General features: G+C 40.4%; 1 protein-coding gene across 1 annotated transcript in view; it reads right to left on the reverse strand.

Annotated features, from left to right (window-relative positions):
* The window catches only part of LOC126480210 (serine/threonine-protein kinase D1), a 232288-nt gene that overhangs the window by 164112 nt on the left and 46215 nt on the right, over window positions 1–21961 (reverse strand). Inside the window, exons 4-5 of the mRNA XM_050103847.1 lie at window positions 14072–14203; window positions 3522–3685 (exon numbers count right to left, since the gene is read on the reverse strand). Coding sequence (XP_049959804.1) covers window positions 3522–3685; window positions 14072–14203 — 296 coding nt within the window. The remainder of the gene's footprint in view (window positions 1–3521; window positions 3686–14071; window positions 14204–21961) is intronic.

A 21961-nucleotide genomic window follows, 5' to 3' on the forward strand; every position in this document is an offset into this window, starting at 1 on the left:
ACAAACATCTAGGGCTTTTAGAGGAGAGTGAGTACGTAATATTCTGAATAGGAACTCACGCCTGGAAACAAATCATTTCCTACTTACAAGACACTGTCCATTTCGTTCAACTGCTCTCCCAACTTCTTTGCTCTCTGATAGAATTACAATGTCACTGACAAACCTGAAAATTTTTATTTCTTCTCCCTGGACTTTAATTCATGCTCCAAATTTTTGTTTGGTTTCCTTTGCTGCTTGCTCAATGGGCAGATTGAAAAATGTTACACTATGATAGAAAGAAACTATTGCACAACTAGTATTTTAAAATCTAATGGTAAAATATGTAATGGGTGTACAACCCAATGATGCTGTTGACATACTTACTCTATTAATCATGGAACTAACTCTTGCTCCAGCACTTTCATAAGAGCAACAATTTGTAGCAAATATGTCAGTTGTGAAATCAATAATGTTAAGCATGAATCATAATACAGATACATTCTTCTTTATACACAACATTAATTATAAATAATGTTTGCCAGAACGACAGAAAATAACTTCCAACTGCTAACAGTTAGATGAAGTGAGGCCCTCATTTGTCTAATACTTAGCAAATACATGGATGTTATTAGCTTTGTTATTCCTTCTTAACGACATGTTTTGGTATTTTTTGCTCTCTTTTCTTGTCAATGGCTATTTTAGTTTTCATTCCCATTTTCGCTTATTCTAGTCTTATTGCCTGCTGCCTCCTAGTAGTATTGCACCTAACTACCCTCAGTTCATTATATTCATATCCCTTAAACCCTAACAGTTAAATGTACATTTACAAACAGGTTATCATGCTTTCTGAGAGCAACAAAATTAAGCTTTCTGGAACAAAGATATTGGTCGTTATGAAAATGGAGTTACGGTATTATAGTTGTGAATCAATTCACTCCATGTCAGCATCTGCCTCCAGCACCCTGATACTTGTAGGTTCAAGATTTTTTGACAATAACAAAATCACTTAAGGTCCGTATGCACCATGTGGTGATGTAAAGTCGCAGAGGGGCACCACAAAAAAGACTGCTAAACAAATAAGCTTTTCACCAAAAGGCCTTCTGAATTACACCAGCTACTGAGGCCAGACTGTAAGCAATTTTGTCAATACTGTCATTATTCCATATTGGATTTTCCACAGTTTGATTTCACTTAAAAGCCCACATCTCCATATCACTGTTTTTAGATTTCTTTAGAGTGCTCAAAAAATTGAAGTTCCACCTGTCTTGCTATTTTTAATGGAAATACTATGCTACTAGAATACTTAAATGTTTCTGAAGTTTGATAACTACACTGAAAAGTTGAAGTTGCCTCACTGCACCTTTCGGAATTGGGAACCATCAACTGATGTCTACATGATAACTAGGGTCACGCCGTGTAAGGAGGAAAAACTCAGTACAACTATGGAATGAAACTAATTTGCATAGTTCCTTTTTGAAAACTACAATTCTGGTCTAATGAGATCTATGCCACATCTGAAGGCAACCATTAGTTCAAAGTTTACAGCTACTGCAATTTACTTATCAAGTCAGTGCATCAAACAAGACAATAGGCACGGCTCAGATGATGCATACAGTGATGTTGCCTTAGACAAATCAGTGCCTCTCTTGCTACCATACATCACAGCACCAGCCACAGCAGATTGTAGTACTTTCAATGCATATACATACAGTCAACATATAACAATGACAACTTAGATCAAACAATGCTGGGTCCATATTATGTACGTTTAAAAATGGAATAAAGATAAAAGAAGGAAGACTGATATTTAATTTCCTTTAATCATCTACTTGCTTTAGTAGAAACTTACAAGCCCAGCCCCCCAGCCACAGAGGACCTGTTCAAATGAGAATGTATTGCCTTTAGACAGTAATGATAAATATAATCATTACAAATGTCAAACATGATATGCTCAGTGTTTGTGTAATGTACCATTCATTCCAAGAGTTTATTTCACAGTGCAGTTTCAGATTTTTAAAACTAGTATTGCAAACCAGCTCTTCTTGTGATTTTTCTCTTTACATTTCCAACTGCTAGCATATTATAATAAAAGAGGAATTCATTATTTGCAAATATATAAGTTATCAAACTATGACGATTACACCGCTTAGACATACATATATAAGGCACCTTAATACAACGTAAATAACTACAGCAAAATGTAATTTGTAATAGGAAATAATACAGTGTTAGATAATTCTATGAGAAAGCAAATCAACACAATCACAGCATTACATAACTCATTTATCCTCCCCTTATGAGACCAGAAGGAGAAGATTGATGGTTGTATAAAGTTCCTGATCAATTGGTCAATTTAAGTTGAATCTCAAATTTTTGCATATGGTCTCACAAATTGGCCACCCCTTTGCTGCTATCCAAGAGTAGATGGCAATTTACCCGCAACTGGTTTCACCCTTTTTCTGTTCTCTCTTCATCAGTCATCGACAACATAACCACAACTTTAAATTTTTTAAATACACTTCTTAAAGATACCTAAACTCAGCAGGTACACTTACGACACAATACTCACACTTCTTGGGAAAAAAAGTGTCAGTGTTCTGAAGAAAGAAAACCTTTTCAGTTAGGCGACTGGAAATAACCCTGGGGTCTCTCATACAATGATTACCTACAGCTTTAACCTATAGTCATGATATTGAAGATAAGCATAAGGGCAGAAATATTTTTCACTATTATCATGACACATCAAAGAATATTTTATCCCTACAGTCAATACTAATCTTAAGTAAAGGCAATAGATACTAGCACTAGTGAGGGGGAAACTAAGGATAATATAAATAACAAAAAATTTTATCAACATGTATACTTCAGCATGTAATATTAGGAACAGTGCAACCAGTACAGTCAATTTAAAGATTACAAAAGAAAGCATACGACAAATGCTCATAGTGTATTTATAGTCTTTTATATTAAACAACTCCAATTATGTGTCAGCTCTTTTTAAATGCAATGAAATAACTGTTTATGTACCCATGCAAAAGTACAATTACATGCTTCACATACACATACACCACTTGCAATATTTATTCAAACAAAGCAGACAAAAACGGATTGTTTAAGTACAGAACACATACACATTAGACTGCCAGTACGAGCACACAACACATAAAAATAAATATAAAATTTTGAACAGCAGCAACGTAACAGGCTTGTGGAAATGAAGGAGAGGAACTTAAAGGGGATAAAGTTTCTGAAAGAAAATGATTGTGATAACAGAAATTCTTATACTGTTTTCTAACCCATTCATGTACTAAATATCAGAAATGGCCAAATATTTACAAATAATAGAGAAAGCATTGAAATTTGACATAGTTTATAAATTGTAAAAACTTTAAACTTATCAGATTACTTTTATTATCATTATTAATAAAACTGTCATCACCACCGTCTGTATTATTAAAGACCCTTGTTAAAATCATAATTAATAATTTAATTTTACTTAGTTTAGCTTTTATGTCTTCAACAGTTACAGCTCACAAGCGTACCAGAGAAGTGTCATCTGAGGCAAGTGAGGAATTTGACCCCTGGGAGGATGAACGTGGAACAGCAAGGGTTGAGGATCGTCTGCGATCTCCAGAGACAAGTGCTGCCCCTGAACAGTTGTTTGGAATCTTCACCACACATCGCTTGTGAAAGTTGAGCCCACAACCTGAAAGGACCAACCACAATGAACTTTGTTGATGGTTGGGAATAAAAGTAAAACAAAAGCCTCAATTTTTTTCAAGTGCTAGTCAAATATTCAAATTAGAGAACAGACAAGAAATATATAAAGAAGTCTTTAAACCTCAAACGCTGAAATCAATGCCGCAATTGAGCACAATTTTGTTACAGTTCATTGCGATCATCTTTATTGTCTCAAGTGTCTAATTCACAAGCACTAAATAGTCTGCTGAAAGCTTTCTCTGCACATTGCAGTAACAGATCGTTAAGTATTCTTGACTCAACTAGTAAACTGTTGTTGGATGATGCATTGGTCCATAAATGAAAATGCAATTTGAAATCTGGAGATCCAAGGATTTCCAAAAGGTTAACAGTGTCTCTTAGAGCAGCCTAAGGTTTTACTCTTCTACATCTTACAACTTTTGTTTCGCTATTAACTGCACTTACTCTGATCATTCTAAAGCTAACTACATATTTCTGAACAAAGGAAACACACATCCTCTTAGAAGATATGACTGAGACTACTAGTTATGCAAAATTTTATCACTTGAAATGGAAAAGTTTGAAACAGAGACAAAGAGTTAACTGCAGTGATGCTGGAGGGACACAAAGGAGCTGTACGAGTCAGGGGTTGGGGAAGCAGCTCAGAATTTTTTTTACTTTCCTCTCAGCCCTTATTTTCTCTAATCATTCAATGGTACTATTGCTCACACCAAGTTAACCATCTCCCTCTGGAGTCTGAAGCTGGCTTTTTAATTCTGGTTCTTTTTTCTCCGTTTTAAAGTTTAGAAAAGGCATCAACAATACATGATATTTAAAGGTGAGCACCACCAAGATTTTCATACAATTAACCGGCCATAGTCACTTGCTAGCAGTGATAAAGAGGTGATCTGTGTTCTTGTTTGTTTTCTCTCCATTTTTTCTTTATAACCAAGTCTACATAATAATATAGGAGAGAGAGAGAGAGAGAGAGAGAGAGAGAGAGAGAGAGAGAGAGAGAGAGAGAGAGAGAGACAGAGGAGGAGGAGGAGGAGGGGGGGGGGGGGAAGAAGAAGAAGAAGAAGAAGAAGAAGAAGAAGAAGAAATTAAGGCTAGATTTAATATCTACAACATCTTACTAACATCAAGATCACTGGAGACTGAATATTAGTTCAGTTGCGGTGTGGAGGTTGTAGTGTAACAAGACATTGTGTGTCAAGTCGTGTGGCATCTGCTAAAAAGGTTTGCAATGTTTAAGTAATGAAAGGGGGGGGGGGGGTCAGATATAAATCAGACCTACTGTGCGTACTTTCCTATGAGAGGGTGATACGACGAAAGATGTAGCCGAAGTGCGTGGCAGCCAGAAGAATGCTGGCTATTTGCTGGGGGTAAGCATACAGTCCATGGACCCAGAAGACGCACACAGAATATATGGGATCATGACATCATTATAGAATCTCATATGAGAAAAAAATGATGGTTTTTAATGTAATGTAAAAGCTTTTGTGTTACTGTTAGATAAGGTGCACTCTTGTTTGAGTTCTCATAGAGAAAGCATGTATTGGCATCATGTTAATGGACTGAATTGTAGATGCAGTTATGAAATAAACAACTGGAAAGGGATGACTGACAGTGAAAATAAGTGTTCAGTTGCCATTTGTTAATTTGGTGCAAGTAGTTAGTTGGAAACCCATAGCAATTTCCTGCAGCAGAGAAGACGTTTCACAGAAGTCCGCATGGGAGGGGCACAGCATAGCTGGCCCATAGAATTCTACACAACGGCCAGAATTACATACAAGCCAGAGTCATCAGGAAAACGGTAATCCTACAACAGAACACGGTTATGCATGGAACAGGATGCAAGTGAAATAGTACTGTGCGATACCAAACTAACACAACAAAAGCCGAAATGTATATTTTTTCACTGTCAGGTAAAAATGGTCATGACGATTTAAACTGAGCTCACTAAGAGTAGCACTGTACTGTACTAACACGTGAAGCTGCTAGTCAGTTGTGGTACACCTAGTTTCACTGCATATATCAAAATAAACTGCAGAGGCCCTTAGTTAACTGTGGCATTGAGAACTCCTGTTGAGAAGCTCGGCTATCCAAAGGGTACAAAACCTCTGCTGTTTACACCCATTCCAAGGCAATCAACATGAAAGTCCTAAAGGTGTCCTCTCACAGGACATGAAGGCGTTATGAATGAGGAGCTGCACAACCTTCTTGACGTCTTATACTGGAATTTCACATTCCTCTACAATGCGAAGCATGAAAGGAAGTATCTGACACGTCCGATTTTTGTCTTGTGAAGAAAAATGCAGCCAATGAGATGCAACACCAATTTTATGCCACAACTTAGGAGATGCCACACTGGAATAAGTCATAAGCAGTTGAAATCCATATTTTGCGGTTTCTATATTGCAGAATATGTGCCATGCACCAGTACATTGAGGATCTCTTGAAAACATGTCTATTTTAGTATGAACAAACAACGGAAACTGCAGGATGGAACAACAACAATTTTATAAAGAGGACAGATTGCTACTCACAATGAAGAGACTGCTACACATTTTTTGGCCAAAAGGCCTTCTTGTGGAGTACAAAACCCACACACATTCACACAAGCACAGCTCACACACACTACGTGTCTCACTACAGTTATGCTTGTGTGTTCCTACTTCGTAAGAAGGCCTTTTGGCCAAAAACTAAAACATTCAGAAATACTTTTGTTGTGGCTAGCTGCGGCTCAATGTCTTCTTTCTATGATGAGCAGCAATTATCCTTTTATAATATTGTCATTTTTAGGGAAGTACATACTGGTAATAGAAGGCTTTTTATATCTGATGCTTTCTGCATTATAACTTGTACACTGTGTGTGTGTGTGTGTGTGTGTGTGTGTGTGTGTGTGTGTGTGTGTGTGTGTGCGAGAGAGAGAGAGAGAGAGAGAGAGAGAGAGAGAGCATACACGTTTGTTTTGTCTAATTCAGATGAAGGCCTTTTCGGCTGAAAGCTTACTTGTCTGACCATCTTTTGGTTGGGCCTATCTGTGACTCATTATCATATGGTGAATAGCAGTCTATCATTTTCAACACTGTCAAAACAAGATTTTTAAATTTGTACAATGTGGAAAGTAGAAAAATATGAGAGAGCAAGAGCAGTGGAGCCAAGACAGATGATTTAAGCATTTAAGTATTAATACCATATTTTATAACATAAATTTTGCCAAAAGTGATTTGTGGTACATTTTATTTCTCATTGTTAATTACAGCATATTTAGCATTCCTCTACCAGCTATTCGCCGTTCAAGTCATTGAGGAGTCCGGAATCTTCTTCAGAACCTCTTTCACACTTCTTTGGCAATGGCTGACAGAGTTAACAGAACTATTTTATGTTTGTCCATTTTTGTAAACAAACTATGTGATTTGCATCCAATTGCAGCCAACAACTGCTGCCAGATGGGAGCTATCCTTACATCACATCCTTTGCTCCCATAACCTCCCTGGCCTAAACCTAGGGTAATTCGCTGTCCCACCACTCCCCACCCAATAGTGTTTGCGTTTGTATATATATATATATATATATATATATATATATATATATATATATACACACCATCCCCTACCCCAATACTCCCGCCCAATTTGTGTTAGTTGTGTACTGTTATCCCACACTCTAGTCTGTGAAATTGCGTGCCCAGCTGTCTTCCACCTGCCCCCTCTACCTGTGCCCCTAGCTAGCCCACAGGCAGCTCTCCACTCTCCCGTGAGTCACTAGACACTTCACCACAACCCCCTCCCTGGCTCCTGCCTCTCTCCATCCCTCATCCCACCCCACCTCGCACACTCGTAGGGAGACGTGTGTGTGTGTGTGTGTGTGTGTGTGTGTGTGTGTGTGTGTGTGTGCAGGTTTTTCCTACAAGCTTAAAAATGGAAGTTCATGCTGAAAACCAGCACAGCTCTGTACCTTTTTTTTTTGTGTACCTATTGACAATCCAGCACTTCTGCCTTTCAGTGAGACGTCTCCCTTTTGTTCCTAAATAATTTGTAAAGCTTTACACATCTCAGCCAACAACTATTTCCTTCTGCTCAACTTGCCTTGATGGATTTTACACCACTGTTGCAGAGTAGAATTCAATTACAGAAATACTTGACTGAGATACAGCACTGGTTCAAATCAGTTGAACTTTCAAACTCTCATACATCCTATGATGTTACATATCAGTCAGGAAGAGTGCTAGGTAACCCTATGATTACCTTTCTGACAAATGAGATTCAAGGACTTTAAAATGACACAGCAATTTAATATTTATGAGAGTGCAACTGTTGTGCAAATCTGTTATGTATTTTGCATGTGGCGAGTCATTCTGAGGGGCGACAGGTGTCTGAGGGGGGATGATGATTGCATTTACTTCAAAAAAGGAAGCACCTGTGTTTGTGCACACTCCATGGATTGACACCCCCAGGTCAGAGAAGTGCAGTGACCTGAAGCAAAAGCTACAGTTGATAATGTTGATAGAATGGAACAAAACAAATGTACATTTGTAAATGTATTCATCTTCTGGTCATACATAGAACTGTCAAGCTGGCATCCACATGCTTATGTCAGATATGAAGAAAATAATATATGTGATATTCCTGTACTAAGAAAGTCTTGTTTCTGATACCAAAGAACTCAAGGTACTGTTTATGAAGAATATACAGAAAATGTTCCTGAAGAAATTTTTTGTATTTATTTTCAAAAATTTGAAATTAAAGCCGTTTATTTCAGACTGGAAAAGAAGTCCGAGATATTTACACGGCCACCATCAAGTTTTTCAGTCAACTACTACTACTTTTGAATCGCTATAACTCAGTTGAAAATCAGTATCCCAAAAAATAAGTATACTCAAAGCTTGGAACATCGAGAACACCACTATTCCTTGTAGAGTGGCTGACACGAGGGTATGCGTGAGAAATTACAAAACATGATTTTACATTGGTATTATTCATTACAATGCTATTTTAGTTTCATGTCCCACTCACAGATACCTGGTTGGTATAGTTACAGGTTACAAGGATATTACAGTTGCATATTTCCATTGTGTGTTCGAAATATGCTGTCCGCCCCGATAGCTGAATGGTCAGCGTGACGGACTGCCATCCTAAGGGGCCCGGGTTCGATTCCCAGCTGGGTCGGGGATTTTCTCCGCTCAGGGATTGGGTGCTGTATTGTCTTCATCATCATTTCATCCCCATCTGGTGCGCAGGTCGCCCAATGTGGCGTCGAATGTAGTAAGACCTCCACCAAGGCTGTTGGACCTGCCCCATATGGGACCTCCCGGCCAATGTCGCCAAACACTCATTTCAATTTTTTCTGAATACACTCACAGTATTAAGGTTACATAACCTAAGAAGCCATAGAACAAGCTTCATATCTACTCAGTGTGTCTCAAATCATTCTCCAACAGTTGGTAGTTATGAGGTGTCAGGTACAAATAGCCTTATAGCACTGTAGGTGGATAAGTAAATTGACGTTAACAAGTCAGTGGGTTTCGGTATCATGAGAGATGATGGTACATGTACCTGCAGTTCCATTTCATCCCGTGGTATGCAGTCCCCAGATAAGAATATTCCTATCACCTACTTGAGTATTGTCTTGGTGGCACTTGTTTTCTCATTTATATCATATTCATACCTGCCACTGATACGTGCCATGATCCGCTTGTTCAGGCAAAATTTTGATGGCCAGTCTTGCTCTCAACACATTCTCCCCACAACAACTGCCTCTCCTGGAGACTTTGGCAACAAGTATCCATCAGTGGTAAGTGAGAAGCCAAGAGCCTGAACAACTAAAGAAATTGAGTGTCCAATGCAGTGAGAACACAAAATTTGGTTACAATCAAATATGCTGGTATCACAAATTCTGTCCATCATACACTTGCCTGCCATGCCAATGCGCAATATGCAGGGACAAGAAAATTTCACAAAAACCATTACATGAAATTGATGTTTTTAGCGAAATACCACAAAACTGGTGATCTTTACGAAATATTGTGAAATTTCTCATTTTCTTGTACAAAACAAAAGGTCACAAATATGAGCAAGATAATCTACAAATATTCGTAACTGATAGTTACTGGATGTTGAAACTGCACTTTGCTTTCTTTTGTACTCAAGCCTGAGGTTAGTGTAAGAATGACAGTTCATTTTCCGTATAACAAACTACAATGAGACTTTTAAAAAAAAAAAAAAAAAAAAAAAAAAAAAAAAAACCACACCAACTGAATTTCCCCATTAAATAATACCAATTTTTTCCTGTCGATGCCAATATGTGATCTGCTGACATCAGTCAAGTAACGCACAAAATATTCTTTCCACATAACAGTTATCTCTAACTCACCTGCTTGTGAGTGTAAATATATGCCATCACTTGATTTCCGTTTACAAACAGCAGCATTTCAAATACAACCCAGAAAGCGCACAAGAAAATGAGCAGAGGCAGTTTTACAGGAGGTACACACCAGTGAACTGTTTTGTTTGTGCATGACTTTTGACACAGCTGTTCCCAACAACTACTAGCAGTTAAGGAGCCTAAGAATAGTAGTATTTTGAGGTGATATAACTAACATAGGCACACTACCAATGTCCCTTATTAGTAAGTACAAACTCAACTAGTTTAAACACAGAATTGCACTACTGTTGAATGGTAGTAAATTCACCAGAAGATTGAAGGACAAAAGCACTGGTATTTCCTAACCTCTTCTTTCCATGGAAACCTTCCCCCTCACTGCTGCACACCATTCCTCTCTCTCTTCAACCTCCACCTGCCTACTCTCCAACATACACCTGCCTACACTGAAAATCACTCATCAGTCAGATCTGTCACAGCTTTGAAGCTATGAGAGAGAGAGAGAGAGAGAGAGAGAGAGAGAGAGAGAGAGAGAGAGAGAGAGAGAGAGGGGGGGGGGGGGGGCGGCGGAAGCTTAAACTCACAAGAAAATGCCCTATATGGTCTTTAAATGCACCTATGTTACACCCAACACTAGCTATATGCACGTAGTTGCCTTTCCTTAATTTTCATGTGTCATTTCAATCATGGAATTTCCATTATGTACTGAAATACAGTCTTTACAAATCTGTGTTGGATTCTTATATTTTAGCCATTATCCAAAACATTTTCATGTTTCATCTTAGTATTCTTGAAAGATACCATGAGCATACTAACCCGTAAACTAGTGCAGAGACTTTTTACGGAGAGGCCAGAAAGAGCTCACCTTGTAGACAAAAATTATTAATATTTATATATGAAGGAAAAAATCCTTCTACATTTCACAGAGTTGGTAATAGTAATTGTGCAACTAAAAAATCACATACAATCATATAGAAGAGGCTTTTATATTCGTCAAGGGACGTGAAGAGGTATGAAATGTGGTAACTGGGGATCAATTATTACGAACAAATATGAAGAACACACTTTCTATCACGCATATATCGTTAGATATTCTTCAAACTAGTTTCTGGCATTACTCTCAAAAAAATAACATCATAAAAATTTAGCAGAATCTGTTCAAAAATAGTGCACCACCTGAATATCTGCAAATGTTGTGCTATTAGACCCAAAAGGAGCAGGGAATGAAACAGTATACATTACGGAACTAAAAAGAGTAACTTTAATGTGAAAAAACTAATAAAGTAAAGGCAGTCTGTTTAAAAGTATACATCTTTGTGCACCTGTGAAATAAAAAAAATCTTGTGCTTTGACAACATTGAACACTGTGTAGCTCCAATCCATGCAGTCTAACATCGTCAGGTCTCCTCAGCAAGCTCTGCACAAGGTGATCGAGAAATTGCTGCTTAAATCAGTCCCTTCCTCAAGTCATCCAGGGTGGGGAGAAGGTTCCTACGATAATGCACAGTAAGTTTCAAATAGATACAGGCATGCTGTGTCAGGCTAATATTGGCAGATACTCCAGGTCATTCCATTCGGTTATTTCCTGCCTCCAGAGGATGGTGTTCACGAGACGTGCAAAATGTGCTCGCGCATTACTGTTTCGGAAGATCAATCACCATAATCATGGCTGCAGGGTTGGATTAGAAGATCCTGTCTTGATACTCCACAGCCCTTAAGTTACCCTCAACAGCCATCAGTGGCATCTGACATCCTTACAGGGTACCAGCTCTAAACATGGCTGACCCACCTGTTTGCTGAGCCTGTGGAGCTGCATTACACCTCTACAATGATCATCAGGCAGACAAGTACTGCACTCAATGAAGAGAACTCAACACTATTCACCTAGGTTCCATTCCAAATGTTTCCTTGCCCACCTGTTTCACACATCACAATGCTCAGGGGTTTGTACTATTGTTCATAATGGACAACTAGAGACCAAATTAATCATGCAGAGAGAGTTACGTACAGTCTGGGTCAAGATAGCCCTTCTAGTTTTCTTTACAAAGGCACTGTGCAGTTCTTTTTAATTATCCTCCAGATAGCTATGTGCCAGCATGTTAACTGCGGGCAAGCTCTAAGAGGCAAATAATGGTTAATGTTTTATAGTAGTGGCGGAATGTTCAAATGACACCACAGTGCTATAAACCAGTGCTGAGAAACTTCCAGTGCTGAAAACCCTTTTTTCCTTAAGTGGAAATACATGCACAGTCTAAGCTTGTGTGTGTGTGTGTGTGTGTGTGTGTGTGTGTGTGTGTGTGTCCTATTTTTCGACAAAGACCTTGTTGGTCGAAAGCTTATCTGTAACAGTCTTTTTGTTGTGCCTATCTGCGACTCAGTGCCTTCGCTATATGATGAGGAGCAACTTTCTGAGTAGCAACTTTCCTTTTCGTAATACTGTTACATTCCATCCTGGATTTTCCATTGTTTAACAGGCTGAGTGGTGTAGACAACCATGTAGTCATTGTGAGTGCTGGTTTACTTTTACTTTCATTACATTGGTGGCTGTACATTTTAATTTTCTGTGGTCAAAAGGTTGTTTAGAAAGAGTCTTTCAATTATCCAAACAACATGAACCATCCAAGTCATGAGGGCAGTGACAAACTTTTCTGAAAAGTTTATTCACGCTCTTGGCAATTTTAAACCATAGACTTAAATTTCTTATGGTATGATTTCCCAACATTGTCTCTCTTTAAGGTAGCTTATTATATAACTAATATGAGAAACATTAAATCCTATGAACCAACATTTTTGGGTATTGACTTTCAATTGCAAGCTATATTTTCAGTACATCAAGAGCATAAGTCACTTTTAGCACAAAGTGATGCCATACTCTGTTGCCATGAGCAAAACAGTGTGTGAAAGTTCAATCATTTGATTTCATGCCGAGTATTTTCAGTTCTTGAGAGTAAATTTAACTTCTCTCTTCTGAAATCATCTTCAATCATAATTGCTTGATTTTTATTCTTAAAACATGACACTGATGATATAGCAAAATATTGAGAGTAAGACAATAAAAGTACTATTTGCTCACTATATTTGGTTTTATAATGCAAGATCTAGCAAAATAAGTAAAAGACAGCGGTTTATGTATCTGCAAGATGAAATGCACTGAAATTAGACTGACAACAAATAATGCTCCACTTGACTCAATATAAGAGTGGCATACTGATTTAATGCTTAGCGCTCTCCCCATCCTCACTGGAACAGTCAATTTTTTTATCTGTACCATTAGGGCCTGTATACACTTTCCAACATATTAAAACTCAGAATTTCAGAAACTGGAATCAACAAAGCTCTCTGCTATATAAATTTTTTTAACTTTTCTGAAGGTGGCTGTGAGTCAGATGAGAAAGTTAACACTTAAAAACAGGTTCCTGTTTATGATGCAGATTTTGTGGATTGACTCAGCAGCCACAACTGTTTGATTCTTTCTGTAACCTACCTTCAATAACACCCATTTCACAAATCTGTAGATCTTATTCCATCAATTAACACTAGTTATTTTTATGTCGGCATCTCATACCTCTCAGCTGCTTCTCAAAGATGGACAACACATGTGGAATAAAGGAAGTGGGAAGGATAGGTATCAGTGGAATCTCAGGCAGAGAAGGAAAAAAGAGACAGTGCCTCCCCTCCCCCCCCCCCCTCTCAGTCAAAGGGACTTAAACAACATTTACACCTGATAAATATTTTAAAAAAAGGATTAAGTATTTAAATTAAGCAAAGAGTGAAGCTAGCAAAATAAAAACTGTCTTACTCTCAATCTGTGAAAACATTAGAACCTTTTGTACTTACATTGTGTAAAATCATAAATGTTAAAAAGCCATCAAAAACACTTCAGTTTCTTATAGCAAGCACAACAGACTACTGATATTTAAATTAAAAAAAAACATGCTAAACAAACAGCAAATCATCAAAAAGAAAAAGCGTTAAAAACTCATACCAGCTACAAATAAAGGCTTACCTTCACATTTCAGTCCTTGACGAACAAGTCCAAACAGCATTTCACCACAAAAATCACAAAAAGTTGGAGCCTTATAAGAGTGAACATTTAATGTGTGTGGCCTTAATGGAGCTGCTTCTGTTGGTATTTGGGCTGAAACAAAGCATATATTGATACTACAAATTCTCACAGTTTTTGGGCTCCAATTACAATAAGTTTATTATTGTAATAATGGAAATTCTCCAATGGGGACAACAAACCAATACAAAAAAATATTTTTAAATTTAATTCATAGACCAACAGCCAAAATAAACTCTACAATTTCAGTCTGTGTTATCTATGGGGTTAACAGGTCTGCAAAGACTGAAAATCACAAGTCTTTACCAGTTTTAATACTCTATACCCTGATAAAAGGAACAAAAACCACAGTAACTGGGAGGTCAACTTTGTCACCATGCATGAGCAGTGTCCCTGTAATATCCGACTTTTTTATTCCTTTAGAATATGTACTACTGAAGTGACTGTCCCAGGGCATGAAACCCTAACCCATTGCAGGTTGCCTATTTAATGGCTTGAAGGGGTAATAAAAACTTAGTTTTCAATATTTCATATAAATAATGACTTAATTTAAAAATTTGAAATCCTGACATAATCTGCTCATTAAGAGGTATAGTCTTATGTGAAAGATTCAATGGAGTATGACATATTACAGTTATAAACATTGTGTAGTGTTGAGGCAGTGTAACTAACCACGTGAAGATCACCATACTGTTCATACAGTATTTGAGAATGAGAGTACTTAAAGACTTACAACAAACTTTACACATCATTTTAAACATTTTCTAAACTTTTTCTCAGTGGTACACTCAGCAAAATGATGAAAGGAAAAGGTCTATCGCTTTCTACAATTTTGCTGTTCGGACAGTAAAACTGCTGCATCAGGCATGATGTTTTTAATTTATTACTTTTCAACATGACCCACGGATGAAGGGCCACTTCAGGGTTCGGTGGTTATGAAGGATCACGGCAAGGATGCAGACCAGTGGAAGATTAACGTCAACTATTTAATTACAATCCACACAACTACACTCAGATGCTGTGGTGAGGCAGCCATGCCACCCTGGGTGCACTGTGCAATAGGCATGTGCGGCGCAGTGATGGTTGCTTGAGGGTCTTGAAATGTGCGCCCCAAGTGCTGACACCAACTTCCAGCTAGCAGCATGCAATTCAGTTAGGTGTGCCACAATATGTGTAGGTGGCAGGAGTGGTACAGAAGACAACCAGAATAATTGCAGAGGTGCCAGCCTTCTGGTGGGCAGTTCCGCCTTAACAAGTGGCTGCGCAATGAATCATGGCGCCCGCCCGCTCCAGCATATAAGGGAGAACAGCTGTGCTGCCCTAGTCACAATCCATTACCTCCCTTGCAGGAATCGAGCTGCTGCTGGAGTGAGCCTGGAGGTGGCCCACCTGTGGACAGGCATTAAGCTCCAGAAGGAGGGCTCAGTTTTAGAAGATGGTGTTGCAGTGGGAGCTGGTTGGAATCACAGTGGCTGCAGGCTGACCCACAATGCAGTGGTGCCTGGCTTAGACCACTCATCATACTCAGTCTGCCAGGCAGTGAAAATTTCTGCTAAAAAGTCACAGCTATTCGTACGAGATAGTGGCTTATTTGCTGTGCTGTTGCACCACTTCGAGTCACACTTCCATGACTCGTTGGTGGAGAAACTGCTTGGACCATTCTGCAGGAGGCCTGTCTATCCACTGTGCTGGCAGGTTTGCAGAGCTGGGCCTGGTCTGTCTCGCAATGCGAAAATAGCCATATTGCTGTAACCAGCATTCTGACATCCTGTGCTCGCCAGCTGCCTATGGCTCCTGCAACGCTGCACTGCTATGTTTCCCCAAAATAGATAAAGAATAATGGCAGCACTACAATATCCAAACACCTCCCCTCCAGAGAACCGGCCTCCAGGTCTCAACCCTGGATCAGTCTGCAATGACATTTAAAATATATTGCCAAGAATGTACAATATTTACAAAAATTTTCATTTCAGAAATACTAGGAGACCTGAACTACAAGGTTTAGAGGATGTGATTTTACCTTATCATACATAGTCTATTAGATGCTTTCTTACTGCTAAAAGATTACATCTGTGTCACACTAATTAACAGTCCATTAGTTCTCATGCAAACGTACAACACAACACCCAACTAGCATCCTGCTAGTTATTCCCATCCTGGAAACTCTCCATATACTGCTTAAAGCCTCATCACATCTTTCAAAGTCGCCTCATCACACCTTTCAAAGTCCTCATGCCTGCTCAACTGTCTTACAACCTCTTAAATGCTAGAAAATACACTTCTTACTATAAGGCACATTACAATGTCGCACATAAAATAATTGTCTTTTACTTCTCACTATCATTTGTGACTGAGAATGGCACTGGGAACTCTTTCTCTTTTAATAAATTATCCTGGACAAATCTCCTTTAACAGTACATGGTCGATTTCATTGAACTCTTATACTCCGCATCTCTTTTGTCTATTCAATGGTTTTTTTAACCCATAGTTTTGGAACATCATTCAGAACTTTGTCCATGCGATACAGTTCTTCTTATGCTTTCCTAGAAAATACTCACTCACAATACACTGACAGGTAATTCCACTTACCTCTTTCACCACAATATTAATCACAGGCTGAATCTCTCTGAAATGTGCAGCTTTCTTGAACTCTTGCTCACCCAACACGAATTCCTAGTGCCTAGTGGCATTATATTATAAAACTTAAGACTTAATGGTATTGTTCGCTGTCTAACTAGCTTGCCCCTTAAGGTGGATGAACCTTGTAACAGTACTCCACTGATACTTTCAGATTTCTCTCTCTCTCTCTGTTGAACTCCTCTTCCCTTCTTTTCATCCTCTCCAAAATCTTCCTATTCCTCACTTCCTGAGGACTGTTTTCAATCCATCAGTTGTAGAGTCTTCTCTCCCTCTCCTCTGCATATTCAGGAGAATTGGAAAGTAGATCTTTGTTCTTTGTATCCCAAAGTTAGCTGGTTTCATGTTGTTTTGCTTTAGGGCGCAAAAACAACTAAGGTCATACATGCCCATTTCAGAACCTTAGAACACTAATACGAAAGAGGAGTTTTATAGAGACTATGTATTAAGCCCAATCAATGACAGGACAGAGAGCTAAGAACAATGGCTTCCTCTTGGAGGAAAGGCCACAAAATACGCCATACAGACAACGGAGGTCCCAAGCTAAAGATTAAATTTCCTTTGCCATATTGCTACGATGGATAAAAAGTAAAATACAGTTGACAGCCCATGCATCATTTGTTAAAATGGTTGATAACTCAGAAGGCACACATACATTAAAATTTAAGTGGTTAAAAATAGGACATTCCGTCAGGAAGTGGCGAACTGTCAATGGCTGACGACAATGAGCAGAAAGTGATGGGGGATCACCACTTAACTAATGGCGATGGCTAAAATGACAATACCAAATATTCAAACTAGCTAAAATGACCTCCTATGGCTGAAAGGAGGCTGGCCAAGCAGCCAGGAGAGGTTTAATTCCCCAGAGCTTGTTCCCATGAATGTTAGACCAGTGGAGACACCAAAGTGACACCATCTGCAGACAGAGATCATAAGAAAGAATGGAAGAACTAGCAGGGCAAGGTAGGAGGACTGCAGCCTTGGCAGCAGCATCAGCGGCCTTGCTTCCTATCGGACCAACGTGACTCGGGACCCAAATAAACATCACACAGTGGCTCCCTCAACAGTGAGCAAGTGTAAGCTCGGTGGACCTGTTGGACTGTGTACAGCACACAGAGGCTCTGAAGGGCACAGAGATAATCGGAGCAGATGACACAAATGAAAAGCCTATGTTGCCAGATGTTCTGCGTGCGAAGAGCTCTGGTGTAAATGTTGAGCAGTGTTCCGGAAACCGATACCAAAAATGGATACCGGAAATGGTCGGTGCCAATGACGAAGACACACCTGACACCATAGTCAGTCCGAGAGCCATTAGTGTACACAAAGGTACTATCACTAAGGCCCACGTGAAGGTTAAGACACTAACAATTATAGATAGAATCTGGAGTAGTGTCCTTAGAAAGCAAATGAAGTGTGAAGTGAACAAGAGCCGCTGCACTAAGCCAAGGTGGTGAAGGGTTCATATCCACTGGGAAAGTGGCAGATAGTGTGACGTAAAGCTGCCGGAGCGACAGCCGAAAGCAAACTCCAGGAAGTAATAGAGAAGAAGGATGCGCCATATACTGGTGGTCAAAGGAATCACTGAAGGAGGCGGCATAGGATGGGTGGCCAGGCATGGCAGACAGACAGCATGCATATCCGCTGAGGAGAACATCATGTCAGTATGACAGTGGTAGTTCGGCAGCTTCTGCAGAGAGACTCTCAACCAGGCTAGTGTAAAAGGTGCCAGTGGCCAAACGGTTTCCAAGACGGTGGACTGTATCTAAACAACGAAGATGAATGGACATGCAGATGTGTAAACTAAACACCCACAGTCTAGTTTCGAACAGACAAGTGATAGTTACAGACAGAGGATGGCAGTCTGATCCGCTCCCCAGAAAGTACTGCTGAGGTCACATAAGACTTTGAGTCACCAGTTACAGTGGGTGGCCAGGTGAGACATATGGGAGAACAAAGCAAGTTTCCTATCGAACATGAGCCCCAGGCATTTCATAGTTTCAGTGAATGAAAGAGCAACAGGCCCAAAGTATCAAGATGGTGGAAGAAACCCATTGCTCTGCCAGAAATTCATACAAACGGTTTTGTCAGCAGAAAAGCTAAAGCCATTGTTTATGTTCAATGTGTAAAGTCGATTAAGACATTGCTGAAGATGCTGCTCAAGGAGACAAGTCCATGGAGAACAGCAATAGACCATAAAATCGTTTATGAAAAGGGAGCCAGAGATTCCCAGCAGGAGACAGGCCATAATAGGGCCAATGGCAATAGCAAAGAAGATGACACTCAGGACAGAGCCCCGAGCACCCAGTTTTCTTGGATAAAGATATCTGAAACAGAAGAACCCAAATGTACCTTGAAAACTCTGTCTTTTAAAAATTCCTGAAAGAAATGGGGCAAGTGGCCTTGGAAGTCCAACATGTAGAGAGTATGGAAGATACCAGTCCTCCAGCAGGTGTCGTAGGCTTTCTCCAAACCAAAAAACACAGTCATGGTCTGGTACTTCCACAGAAAACCATTCGTGACATGGGTTGACAAAGTGAGGAGACGGTCAACTGCTGAAATGTGTGCTCTAAATCCACATTGTGCAGTGGTTACTAGATCTTGAGACTCAAGCCACTGCATCAGCCGGGCATGAATAACATGTTCCATCACCTTGCTAACACAGCTGATGGGAGAAATGGGGCAAGCAGCTAGAAAAAGGTGTTTGTCCCTACCAGGATTAGGTATGCGTATGACATAGGCTTCATGTCAGCATCTGGGAAACATGCCATCTGCCCAGGTGCAATTGAACATACAGGGGGAAAGGGGGGGGGGGGGGAAATCCTTAATCCTTGCCTGCAAGAGAGACGTGCTGCAATGTCTGAATGTGAACGTCGTCTGGCCCTGGGGTGGAAGATCAGGATGAAGTGATAGCATGATATAGCTCCTGCATAGTTAAGGCAGCATTGTAACATTCAAGATTCTGAGATAGCACTGAGGTCCACAATGACACTATCTGCTACAGTCAGGCCGGAAATTGGGGAATGGACCTTGGTCCCAGAGAGTCATCAGAGGTTGGACCACACGATGGAAGAGGGAGTGGAACTGTTAAAAGAAATAGTAAATGTAATCCAGCAAATTGCATCGCAGCATGCCTCACAGTCCACCAAGGGACCGGAGCACAGCGCAGCAAAAGTGAGGTGTGACAAATGGAATGTTCTGCAGTGGTATGGATAACGTTTATAGGGTATTCCACCTAGTCATCACAACTAGGGATACGTTGTTTGTTGAATGTCAGCAGGATGTAGTAAAGCCTCCAGTCAGCCTATGAAAGCTGCCAGTTGGGTTTACACGTAGGTGGAGTAGGAGTCAGCAAATGGATAGCACATGGTAAACGGTTGCTCGAATGTGTGACAGAGAGAATTGACAAGATGAGACAACGGACAAGTTGGGCAATGCAGAACGAGAGGTGCAAATGGGAATAGGTATGCTTGGAGTCTGAAAGGAACTTGGGTGCTTCAGTGTTAAGGCAGATGAAGTTGAATTGATTGGAGGTCAGCCGCGAGGGCATCTCTCAGATAGTTCTGGAAGAGCCCCAAAGGGGATGGTACTCATTAAAGTCACCAACCCAATAAGCTGGAGGAAGTCCACCCCAGTGACACCAAATGACGGAGGAATGTAGATGGTACAAAGAGGAAAGGTGAAGCGAGGAAGGAAAATGTGGACTGCAACAGCTTGCAGCTGGGTATTCAGTGAGAAGGTTTGACTATGAACGTCATCCTGGATGAGCAGGATTACTCCCCTATGAGATGGAATGCCAACCTCGAATAGAGGGGTGGGGCAGGGGAGAGGTCGAGGTGGACCGGAGAGAAATGCAAGAGGTGAAAGCGGTTGTGAGGACACAATTTTGTTCATGGAAGCAGTAAAAAAAGAGGACACTGTGATTACAAGAGCAGCCATGATTCCTCCTTGTTGTATCTAATGCCGCGAACATTCCCCTAAAGGAGAGTCATGACGGGGAAAGGGGAGGAGAGAAAAAATGAAGGGTTATGATCTCAACAGCTGCCAAGTACCACCCTTCAAAGACTCATTGCAACAGGGTGCAGAGGCTGGAGGATCCTGCCCCATTAGATCTACAAGAGATATCAGCATTCACACTGTGTCAGCCTGCAGATTTCAGGGCAGAAAAAAGGGGCAGTGCGCACCAGCAAAATGGAACTTGGCCAAAGAGGGTATCATATGACAACAATATTGAAGAGGATCTCCATGTTGACGAAGGAGAAGACCGTTTGCCTTCGATTGATTTCTTCGAAACTTTGCAGTTGGCGAAAGAAGACTCAGATGTTCATTAGCTGGAGGGACATAGAAAGTCTCTGCAGGAGTATTCCTTCTGTCCTTTCTGGCCTGCCGTTCTGTAGCAGGTGATTTCACCTTCAGAGGCGAAAATTTGGGGCTTGTTGCACAGCTGGAGGTGGTGGTGGTGGTGGTGGTGGTGGCGGTGGTGGTGGTGGTGGTGGAGGAGGAGGAGGAGGAGGAGGAGGAGTAGGAGGAGACAGGGATGCTACAATGACACAGAACAGTTATACAACCGTGGTGCTGAATTTCACATTGGAAGTCTGTGTGGATGTTTCCTTCGTGGAGCAAGGTGTAGCAAGCACAGTTCTGTAAGTGCTAGATGGTAATATGCAGGGCTTTCAACTAGCTAACAACTTGTGAGTTACAGGGCAAGGCACTTTTACCTTCACCCGGAAATCCTGGACGGCTCACTGATCAAGATACACTGGACATCCTTGGAATGAGGCTGCACAGTCGCCACTGCAATTTATACAGTAGGGAGAAGGAGGTGTGCACTCACCCTCCTGAGCATCCCCACCACAAGTAATACATTTGGCTGTGTTCCAACAGGACATGCGAATGGGGGTTGTAATCTTGACACTGGTAGCAATGCATCGGGTTTGGAATGTATGGTCGAACTGTGATGACTTCACAGCCTGCACTGATCTTTCATGGAAGCACTACTCTATCAAACGTGAGGAAAAGAGTGCGGCAGGCACTTATGATGTGTCAACCTTTTTCATGACCCAATCAAATGCAGTGATGCCCTGATCAGAGAGGAAAATTTGTATTTCTCCCTCAGTCAGTCCATCGAGTAGCCTCGTGTAAGTAACATCATGTGCAGAATTCAGTGTTCGATGGGCCTCGAAACAAACAGGATAAATG

The sequence above is a fragment of the Schistocerca serialis genome, chromosome 1 (genome assembly GCF_023864345.2).
Source record: "Schistocerca serialis cubense isolate TAMUIC-IGC-003099 chromosome 1, iqSchSeri2.2, whole genome shotgun sequence".
In the NCBI taxonomy this organism is placed as follows: domain Eukaryota; kingdom Metazoa; phylum Arthropoda; class Insecta; order Orthoptera; family Acrididae; genus Schistocerca; species Schistocerca serialis.